Source organism: Dipteris shenzhenensis, chromosome 19, assembly GCF_047967505.1.
Source record: "Dipteris shenzhenensis isolate YYH24624 ecotype China chromosome 19, Dip_SZ_1.0, whole genome shotgun sequence".
NCBI lineage: Eukaryota > Viridiplantae > Streptophyta > Polypodiopsida > Gleicheniales > Dipteridaceae > Dipteris > Dipteris shenzhenensis.
The window spans coordinates 4,596,785-4,608,019 of NC_141614.1; the positions used below are offsets into that span (position 1 = coordinate 4,596,785).

At 42.7% G+C, this 11,235-nt stretch overlaps 1 protein-coding gene across 1 annotated transcript; it reads right to left on the reverse strand.

Moving 5' to 3' along the window:
• Positions 1-1,989: 1,989 nt before the first annotated feature.
• On the reverse strand, positions 1,990-10,998 carry LOC147889954 (respiratory burst oxidase homolog protein F-like). Its single transcript, XM_087390791.1, has 16 exons — positions 10,821-10,998; positions 9,592-10,502; positions 9,239-9,404; positions 9,071-9,119; positions 8,867-8,980; positions 7,159-7,575; positions 4,523-4,909; positions 4,291-4,386; positions 4,046-4,161; positions 3,833-3,935; positions 3,680-3,720; positions 3,400-3,571; positions 2,973-3,218; positions 2,699-2,827; positions 2,488-2,566; positions 1,990-2,256 (listed from the first exon to the last, which is right to left on the reverse strand). The coding sequence occupies exons 2-16, from the start codon at positions 10,310-10,312 to the stop codon at positions 2,147-2,149; spliced, it is 2,946 nt and encodes a 981-aa protein (XP_087246917.1). The 5' UTR covers positions 10,313-10,502; positions 10,821-10,998; the 3' UTR covers positions 1,990-2,146.
• Positions 10,999-11,235: the final 237 nt, after the last annotated feature.

Consider the following 11,235-nt stretch of genomic DNA (forward strand, 5'->3'; position numbering starts at 1 on the left):
TCTAGGAGCCCCCTGTGCCTGGTCTTTGTGAAGCAATGCTGGAGCGTCGCAGCCTTGGCGGATGGTCTCTATGACCTGTGAGTGAGTGAGCTTGTTTGAATGTGCTTGGACGAGCTGGAGATGCGATGAGCGATCGACGTGAACAGATGGGTGACGGACGTGAGCAGACGGGTGTCAGACGTGAGCAAACGGAGGCATTGCGGTGTGTCGTCTTGGCTGTAGGTGCTTGCAGGCTGTCCTGGAGCAGAAGTTGAGGGTGGATGACTGTGCTTAGGGCAAAACTGGTCAACTTAACTGCAATTAGATAACCTTGGGTTGGTTGACCTTGGTTAGTTGACATTGGTTAGTTGAGCCAGTACCCAGTTAGCCTAACCTTGGTCCAATTAGCCTGACCTAATCAGACCTGTTTGGTTAGTGTAACCAGATTGGGATCAATCTAGCTACTTTGGTTAGAGCTCATTTATAGACTAACCTCCAGAGCCAGTTGGTTTGGTTAGTGTAACCAATCGATTACTCTTTCAATTACTGCAAAAAAAAAAGAGGAGGAGGAAAGAAGAGACAGTTGCAGAGTCAGTTTTTGCCTTCAGATTCCACCCATCTATAAGTCTTTTACTATCAGAAAATCAGCATAGCAAAAGTGCAAGGCAACTTCTGCTTCACAGCTCTAACAGTGTTTGTTTCTTGGGAGAATTGAACCTTGACAACGACCCTTGGTCTGGCAAGAAGGGCTCACATGGTAGTACCTTCGACCCCCACTGTGGTTAAGATTATGCTCTCTCCGGAAGACAAGCAGCAGGTCAAGTGTGAAGTAGAGGCTTTGCAGGACAGGGCCCTGGTGGGTCACATTGTTGGGCTCACCCCGTCAAGGAAACACGTCAGGGTTGGCTTCATGCGAGCTTAGCCCTAGGGACTGACCACATCTAGGAGGTCACGATCTATGGGGGAGGAGTCTTCCTCATGCAGCTAAACTCCCTCGATACCACGGCCTCCCTTGTCGAGCAGAGCCCTATCCTACTAGGCCCTCATGTCATCTACCTCCGTCCTTGGTACCATGGCTTCACAGTCGAGGACATGGATTCGACTCATCACATGCCATGATTCCCAGTGACACTCTACTTCCCGAGGCTTTCGAAGAAGTAGAGATCTATTCTTCCTTCCATAGGGAATTATTATGGCACAGTTCTAGCATCTCTACCACAGACAGTGGATTTAGTAGTGACAGACGACGGGGTCCCCCACCTCCGGGTTATCGCAGAGCATCCACAGTTTCTCTCAAAGGAGATCCTCCTGGAGACCTTAGATGGAGGCGAGTTCAGATAGTGTGTGGAGATCTCTGGTTTGCATGGGCAGTGTCTTCGGTGCAGACAGATGAGTCACCTGGCACGGGATTGTTTGGTGGGCAGGGCCCGTCACTAGAGATAGGAGCATAGGGAGGTGTGTGGTGGATGGGCCATTAAATAAAAGTGGGGATGAATGCCTATTTTGACAAAAGTAATATAAATGTGGTGTCATATAAGAGACAAAGAGAGACACCTAACAAAAGACAAAAACTTTGGGATAAAAGACAAAAAAACATTTAGCACCTCCAAAACCAAACAAAAACCTTAAACCTCTAAACACATTAGAAGCTCTTAAACTTTTACTAACTCACATTTAAGCCTCATTCTAACCATAATTTTCAAGGTCAAATTGACCAAATGAACTAACTTCAAGACTATGGCCCTGATTAGCAACTCACTAACCAAGTCATCCCATAGGACCCTTGCAGGGCCAAAAACATGTTGCCACCTTATCCACACGTTGTGCGCTCTTCATTGCACACCAAATTACAATTTTCTCTTTCTATTGTGAGAGAGAATACTTAATTCCAAGTTATGCATCTTGACTTCATTTAAGAGCTTTTAAAAAGGTTATATGCATTACATTTATGGCCACTCGAGCAGGTAGCATACTTCCATCACGTTCATATAGATAACTCAATTACAAATACGCCTCTTCATGTTCACAGCGTTCGGTGTCATCATCGCTTACGGTTGCACCCTCGTATAATGTGGGCTAATCGAGTGAAATTTTCGATTTGCTTCGAATAAATTTTCTACTGGGAACAGAAGAAAATTTGCAGGTAAAGTAATAGTGGGTAGTCTGATTAGAAATTCTCCTTATGAAAAATGAACTTGGTCTTGGATTTCTGGGTGAATTTGCGTGCAAGGGCGTCCAGCTCTTTGCTAAGGCAGGCGGACCCGCAGTAGAACACACCTGAAGCCAGCAGCAATAACAAGAATACGTTGAGTAGAACACAACTGAATCCAGCAAGATTAAAGTTGCTTGAAACGAATTGGAACTTGGCAACCAGATATAAGCAATTGGAACTAGATAAACAGCGAAAGATCTAAACTATGTCCTCTTCCTCCATCTGTAGTTACAAAATTTGAACGAATACATATGGTCTTATCGCCTTGTATTCTTTTGCAGAATATGCATCCTTACCGATGGTTTCGAAAGGATGTCTGGCCGCCAACCTCGCAAACACCTTTTGCCAATTGGGCCTGGCAAAATGCGTACGCACCTATAACGTTCATGGAAACCGAGAATTGTTAGCAAGCTGTTTGATGACATCTTCTGCGAGAATGTTATTGATGATTCGAGATGTGGACGACAAATTTCTATCAGAGTCGATTGTCCGGTGCTGTAGACCTACCCTTGTCCCCGACACGATGTCCATTCCGTTTCTTGCATGGTGTAACGCTTGCACCATGGTGATCAGCGCTGAACGAGCGTCACCCTCCTCGTACACGCTCGTCAAGTGGTTGTGCATCTCGATTATGGCCTATAATTATAACACAGAGCGTGTCAGTTTGAAACTAGTAGATGCAAATTCAAGCTTACGTAAATTGGATAAGTTACCGGTCCAGACCGGATGAATTTGCATCTACAGCTATTCAACATTTGCCTGTTTGGTTGATGATCATGACCTTTTGATCGTTCTCCGCCACTTCATTCATGACTTCTTTGAACCATTCGAAGGAGCCTTGCTCTCTAGTCACCCAGTAGAAGTAGACATTCTTCCGAGCACGAACCTTCCTGGGTTTGGGTGATCCGCTAAACGGGGAGCCGCTAAAAAGGGGAGACCCGCTGAACAAGGGAGATCCGCTGAATAATGGACTCGACCCGCTGAGGAGTGGCGACCCGCTGAAGCTTGGGGACGCGCTAAAGTTTTCCTGTTAGTCAGAAATCAAAGCAAGACTTTTCAAAATATCAGAAGCTGGATCAGCATTGCAATGCAGCTTCTTGGGAGGTGCGGCCAAGCTTAGAGCTTGGTCTTACCAAAATTCAGCATACTTGCAGCTATCTAACACAAGCACAGTTACTGTACATCAATTATTAATTCGCCAGACTTACCGAACTCTGCTTCTGATCTTTCTCCGCATCTTTCCAGTCGTTGAGGATATCTCTCAGTATGCTGATGAATGGAGTAGCTCCAATCCCCAGTCCTACGAGTAGCATCACGTTGTATTTCTTGTAATCTTGTGCAGGAGCGCCATATGGGCCGTCCACCAGAAGCCTCGGGTACCTGCATCGATCCAGTAGCCCCCTTCCTATAATTTAGAATAGCCAACTAAAATACCATCACAGTAACCTCACCATAAAACACATACAACGCTAATCGCACTTATGCTACCTTTTAATGTAGTTTTGAGATGGGTCCTTCCTAGCCAGAGCCTGATAACAAAAGAAGAGCGAAAAGACGTCATGTGTAACTGGAGATACTCAGTATTTACTGCGCTTGCATCTTTTCTAGAAAGCGTAGCGATCATGAGCGAAATATGCTGACCTGGGAAAACGTCTTCATGAGCTCCCTTGTCCAATCTCCACAAGTTCGAACGTGAACGCTCAGGTACTCATCTCCAGGAGCGGAAGTGATGGTGAAGGGATGCCTGAAGAACAAAATACCGAGCTGGGAAGGCGGAAGTTAACACGAATTAATTATGGACAGGTCTAATAAAACGTAACATGTCTAGAGAATTCGCATTGTGTCCAACTTTACCACTCAAAGGGCGACACGTTTGGGCACTGCACGAAGATGTACATTCCACTTTGATACTTGAAACCGAGAGGTTTGGTCACATAAAGGGCCAGCACGTCTCCAGGGTAGATTGCAGCCTGCACATTAATGCAAGAAATATATAAATATTCACAAATATAAATAAATTATATGAACCATGCCATTTATATGTTACAAATACAAAGAGACAAGGCCCATATGGGCTACAAGGAGAAAGAGGTACTTACATTAAGCAAATCGACCTTGTACTGACTTGCTCTGACAGCACGAAGTGTCCGTTCACCACAGTATAAAGCCAATGGTAGAGAAATGTACATCCACGTCTGGTAATCAATAGAATCTTGGTTAAAAGAGTGGAACAACGATGTATTATTGCATGGCATGCTTTTTATACCAAGAAGCGTACCTAAAAATTTCATAATTTTTGGGGGTTACTTATTAGAGAAAGAATTTACTCACCGTCTTTTGTGCCCAATCATGGGCTAAAAATAGGGAAATGGAATGTAGAATCAACAGAGCGTAGACCAAGATGAACAGATGATGCGAATACCAGAATGCATTGAAACCCGTCAATCTGTGCAAGGGCCAAGGGAGCTTGATGATGTTCCTGCGAGAGCAACGAGTGGCGAGGAGGTAGGCGATGGCCATGAGGAAGACCATAAGAAGGCCAGTCATAACCTCGCTGGTGAAAATGATGTCCTTATATGAGGGCTGATGGTTGCCAAAGTCAGAGGCCAAGGTGGTATAGAAGGTGAAGCGATCGGCTTGAGCGATGCGAGGGAAATCGCAAGCCAAGTGAACCCCCCCGTGCAATACCACTCCCAACACAATGGCTCCCGCTATCAGCTGCACAACCAACCAGCACACTTCCATTAAAATATCAAGAGATTGAAGAGGGCAAGTGCATGATTCAACTAAGGGGGAGACATTCATAAAGGGAGATGAGGGTTAGATTCTCTCTTTAATCTTTGGGTAAGAGATGGGTACCCTTCTCCCCAATATGTGAATTTCAATAAAAGCCTCTAATCGGCCCATAGAAAAACCCCTTATTAATTAATTAGTTGGTGTAGGAGGAGGGGGGGAGTGGTATATGGTGGGAAAATATTTAGGGGTAAAGGGGAGAGGGGAGGGGCAACAATTTCACTCAAGGGGAGGGGGAGAGCTTGAAATAAATAAAGGGGGGGGGGGATTAAAGAGGGAGGCACCTAGGGAGGGCCGATCACTTATAAAGGGCATAAAGGGCGAGGGGGATGAGGGAGGATTTATAATACTAGTAACTATTCTAAGGAAATGGCCAAAATAATATTACTTTATAGCTTAGTGGTAGGGCTTACACTTTTCCAAAAGTAGGTTTAGGTTTCAATTCTTTTCTTAAACGTTTGGGGTCACATACACAGAATAAATTAAGCTATGGTAAAACATAGGTTAATTAAAAGGGAAGGGCCATATTATTATTACTTCACAGCTGAGTGGTAGGGCTCACTCTTATTAAAAAGTAGGTTTTGGGTTTAATTCTTTTCTTGAACTTTTGGGGAAGCCCCTCTTACACACAAAATAAATTAAGCCATGGTAAAACATAGGTTAATTAATGCCTACATAAATTAAGCCACAGAGAAACATAGGTTAATTAAAACATAAATAAATTAAGCCATAGATAAGCATAGGTTAATTTAGCCTCCATGCACCAAAACTAATTAATTAATAGGTTGGAGTAGGTCCTCGCGATGAGATTTAATGGGTGGAATATGTTTCTCTATGGGTTAATTAAAACATAAATAAATTAAGCCATAGATACGCATAGGTTAATTAAGCGTCTATGCACCAAAACTAATAAATTAACGGGTTGGAGTAGGTCCCCGTGATGAGATTTAATGGGTTGGAATAGGAGAGGTGAACAAACCTAAACTAGATTAATTAAGCCTCTATTGACACATCTTTTATAAGCCATATGAAAACATAGGTTAATTAAAACATAAATAAATTAAGCCATAGATAAGCATAGGTTAATTAAGCCTCCATGCACCAAAACTAGGTTGGAGTAGGTCCCCGCGATGAGATTTAATGGGTTGGAATAGGAGAGGTGAACAAACCTAAACTAGGTTAACTAAGCCTCTATTGACATAGGCTTAAAAGATAAAGCTATGCTCACAATAACCTATGCACAAACCTAGGTTAATTAACCTCTATGGACCATAACAAATATGAGGAATAAACAAAAAATTTTGACAAATTATCTTTGAATTCCAAAACCAAAAAATAAAAGCCTCTTTGAAATAGGTTTAAAGGATTAACCTATGATTAAAATAAGTTAACCTATGCACAAACCGAGGCTAATTAGCCTCCATGGACCAGAACAAATATGAGGAACAAACAAATTATCCCCACATGCCATCATTATATATATGTAGAACCAAGAACTCCACGGTCCAATTGTCTTATGCTTCATTCATAGAAATAGCAAAAGCAATGCTCATAAAATTGTTTAATTAAGGGAAGTAGGGAGATGAAGCTTACTTTAATTTTTAGAGTGCTCCTTTTTAGAAGCAAATAATCTCCTTCTATCCCTCTCTCTCTCTCTCTCTCTCTCTCTCCCCCACGCACACACACACACACATGCACACTAGAACTCAAGCTTCTTTGCATTTTAATTCTCTTTGGATTTTCAAATTACGAGCAAATTACCTATATAACATCATTCAAATGTTCAATACAACACTCAAATATGTTATATGTAGCAACCCTCACATGCCGAGTTAGATTGAAGACCCATCACACCAGATCTCCCACAATCCTAGAATTTCTTTAGGATCCTCATCGCTCTTTTCCTTAGACTTTCTGAAAGATTAACTTACACTCTTAGATAATCTCTCTTTTTCTTTTTCTCAAGAAGTCCTTCTCATTTGCTTCTAGTAGAAAAGAGTAAACACAATGAGAAGGTTTGCTTCTATAACTCTTCCCATGAGGTAAGCAAGAACCCTTCTTATGCCCTTAACATAAGATTACATTTCTTTACTTATAGAAGCAAGTATAGAAAAGAGGCAATCAATCCTTTACAAAGATAAGGGCAATGAAGTGGTGGAAGAAGAAGGGTGTACCTTATGGAGGTTTAGGCTATCGTCGAAGGGGAAGACATTGCCAAGGCAAGTGGACCGAAACCAAGTGATGGTGTTGCGACAAACAGGTAAGAGGATGAGAGCCATGTTCAGCTTCAAAGTCTCAGCAGCAGCCTTGGCAGTGCAAACACAGTAGCCCATGACTTGGAAAGCAGAGCGGTGCTTGTATTGAATGAACTTCCAAGTAAAGAGAGCTGTCATGGCACCAAGCCATAAGCTCACCACCCAAAGTCGTTGCCATTGGTTCTGCATGTAGAAGTTGCATTGGTGTGCTAGATTTCGCAAAGGCTCTCGATATAAGCTCTTAGAATGCAAAGATGTTGCTACTAAATTGCCTCCCTCTTGGTTCTTCTCATTTAGCTCGAAGCCACCTCGAAAAAGTGCCTCCAATTGAGAAAGCTGCCATATTGCATTGCCACATATCAACATATTTGTTAATCCCTTTACATCGAGAAGTCATAATAACTATGATAAAAAGTCAACATAATTTCTACTTGGCAATGTTTCAAACAAAATCGGACAATAGGGAGACATAATTTAAATAACATTTTTTAAAGTAGTACACTTCAACACTAGTGGGCCTCCTTTATGACCATAAATCATAAAATTTCAAGGTGTAAATGTTGCCCTCGCAAGGGCAAGAGGGAGATTGAAAAATAATGGATACTTGAAAAGGCATAAAAAGAAGAACTTCTAGTTTGGAAGAAAAAGTAATGAAAAGGATCTAGATTAAATTATCGAATTGATCTAGAATACATAGTTCAAAAAAGAAAAAGAATCATATTTGATTGTTCCTCTAGGAAAATCAACACCTTTAAAAAAAGGCAATGCAATCCCTAAAGACTAAATGAAGTCAAAAGACTTTCAAAATCTACCAACTACGTCCCTCTCCTTCAATTTTACTATTCCAAATGACTTTTGTCCTTTCTAATGTATGAAAATTATTCAAACCTAATCATTACTAATATTGTTCATGGACCTTCATATGGATATGGAGAAATCTGTCCAAATTAATTCATGTGAAGGTTTAAACCAATCCAAACACAAGCAAGAGCTTAAATGTGAAGTAGTTGTATTCCAATACAGGGGTTGATAATATAGCCCAGTGGCCGAATCATTTTAAAAACGCTAGTTACATTCGGTTTTCATAACTTTTAAAATAAGGTCAATGCTCATAAATCATTCATAAGAGATGTGGAGGGTGGAAAAGAGGGCGGAAAGGGGAGAGAGAGAGAAAGAGAGAGAAGATGAATGGCTTGCCAATAAACAAATAAGTCAAATGCAAGAGCTGTGCAGGCATTTAAAGAGGGGATCCTCTCCATTTGTGGCACTCTCAATGGCCAATCAATTATTTCCACCTAGCATGTAGTCCTTGAATTAAAAGAAAATGATTTTACCTTTCAAAAGTTGGAGAACCATGAGTATAACCTTCCCACACATAGGGCTCGTAAAAAATAGGAGGATTTTTAGGGGAGGGGGGATTATGTGGAAGTTAGACTATAGTGCCATGTGGAATATGTCCAAATGTGGGAGAAAGAATTTTCCGAATTTGTTTTTCCTAATTTCACTACTTGAAGATGAGTTCATTACTATGGCTATAGACAGGCTAAAAGGTTTATTTGTGACTAAAAATAATTGAACCTAAAAGTGACTTGAATGGTGAAAACTGAATGTGATGCTAAAGTATTACCTCGATGTAGCCTTTGTTGTCACGATCCAATTCTTCCATGATTAGGGCTGCATATTCTTCTGCTTGCTCCCTCAACATGGATAGCTTATTAGCGGATGCACTAAGCAAGATCACCTGTGACAAGATTGTACGCACTGTTTATGTGAGTTTTTTCTAACATCGAAAACTTAGCAAAGGAACCTTTGAACTTTAGGGATTACTTACCTCCTTGACCTCTTTCTCAGCAATGCGACCGTCTGCATCCTTGTCACACCTACACATAGATCACAGAATTTTGTGACAAATATTTGGAAGCCATGAAAAGCTGAAGATTTTTTGACAGTTTGGATATCTGTCGTGAGAAAAGCTGTAAATTTGTATGAAAAGTCTCACAAGTCGAAGAAAATCTGGGTTCGAGAGTGGAAGCTCCGTTCGGAGATCTGATTCCAATACTTTTGTAGGTCTTCCTTGGATATCCACTTCACTTTGTCGATGCCCAACCTGCGTCGCGTCAGAGCATCAAGTAGCTCCAAAGCAAATTCCTTCGACTCCTTCATCCCTGCCAGAACGTGAAAGCACCTCATCAGATTGGTCAATAAATGCTTGAATTTTCAAATTTGAAACATCATCAGTATCGACCCAGATCGCAGCTCCGATCGCATCACGAACACACTGCGATGAACAATGGAGTTTACATATCACGAATGCAGTGACTGACCGACCTATGCATGCAGCGAAAGACCGACCTATGCATGCAGCGAAATCCGCTCGACTCAGCAACCCGTTAGAATTTGCCGCCATCTTATCGAACCGGGCTTCTACATCCCTCCACAAAGCCTCCGGATCTTTGTCATCGGTCGTTCTGCTTATGAATCGAAGGCCTTCTAGAGCTTGCTCTGTCCGGGAGAGCGATTTTGCGAGCACGGGTTCGTTGGAAGGCGCGACAGGCGAAAGCAAACAGTCCCGCTCCCTTTCGGGGGACAAGCTAAGAGGAGGTCCACGGCCGAATGGGCTATTTTTGGACGACGCACGCATCAAGTCCTGAGTTTCCTGCTCGAGGTATGTTTGCAGACTCTTCTTGCGACCTTTCTGCTGATCTGGGCTCCCCGTCGATGGCATCCCTGCACCAGGTCGAGAAGCTTGTGTGACGCTCCTCAACGACACATTGTTCTGTAGCACGTCCAGCGTTACTTCTAGCATCACTTGCTGATCCGAGTCCAATGCACCCTTCCTCGACCCTGGTAGAGCTTGCCAGTGCACCCTATCGCTCCGGTTGTTCGCCGTGTGATCCAGGCCACACTCCACAGTGATTCCCAGAACATGTTGGTCGTCTGCGGGAATGTCCCAGGAAGTTTTTACTGATTCTACCATAGTACTGCTTGCGACTCCAGTGTCCGCCATCGCCTTACATTGCACACATCGCCCACCTGAGTCGCTGATCGTTCGACGTCCATCAGCTCCGTTCATTCGCTGCAAAATTTCGTGGCTGCAGCCCCACAAATTACCCTATGAGTCCACGCAAATGCATTAAGTCAGGGGCATAAGCTTCGTGGACAGACGTGTAGTGCACCCTCTGATGTTTATGCTCGCAGGGAACGGCCGCTTTGTGGGTTACATCACCTTCCAGAGACGGAGTATGAAGCTTTTCAGGTGCCTTCTGAAAAAAAACAATCATCCAGTGCTTGCATCACGAGGGAGCGTTAAGGAGAAGCCGAAGTGTGCAGCTGCGTAAGCGCAAGAATATGGAAGGTGAACCGCGTGTCACAATATTGGGTGAAGGCACGCAAGCAAGATAGGTAAGAAAAGCAAAGAACACAGGACTCCGATATTGGAGAAAAAACTAACGAGCGAGGACATGAAATGTGGCTATACGCAAGCGGTAGAATTCAGAAATTGAGGCTTGTAGTGCAAGGCAGGAAGAAAAGCAAAGAACTTGTGGAAAGGAACAAATAGGTAAGCTATTTCGAGACCTCACCTTCCAATTCTATCAGCTGAAAAGAATCGCACAACAAAAGCTGTGGGTTGTTGATCTGCAGCAAGAGCTTGCTTGCTCCATCGATTACTCTTCCGTCATATTCTAGATTTGATCTTCAAGCTTCCTCATCATTGTTATTGCAGATCTAAGGATTTCGATCCCACTCCATACTTCATCGTGAGACAAAACTACTTCTGGAGTAAACTGTTCCGTGCTATTGCAGATCTAAGGATTTCAATCCACGCGTGATATAAACTAGCTCACTGATCTCATGATCACTATTGCAGATCTAGGGATTCCACACCTCATCGCCGCATCCTTCTGCTATAAACTATTACACTTTGGACTTTTCCTGTTGCAATGCCAATAATCATTTTATCGCTGCAAATCTCAGGATTCCCACTCTAAACCTCTC

Bases quoted from the DNA above. Each gene is read 5' to 3' on its own strand.
- LOC147889954 (XM_087390791.1), bottom strand. From the start codon at position 10,312: ATGAACGGAGCTGATGGACGTCGAACGATCAGCGACTCAGGTGGGCGA. The intron at 8,981-9,070 runs GTAAGTAATCCC...ATCTTGTCACAG, and splicing joins CTGAGAAAGAGGTCAAGGAG to GTGATCTTGCTTAGTGCATC. The intron at 3,219-3,399 runs GTAAGTCTGGCG...TCTGACTAACAG, and splicing joins AAGATCAGAAGCAGAGTTCG to GAAAACTTTAGCGCGTCCCC.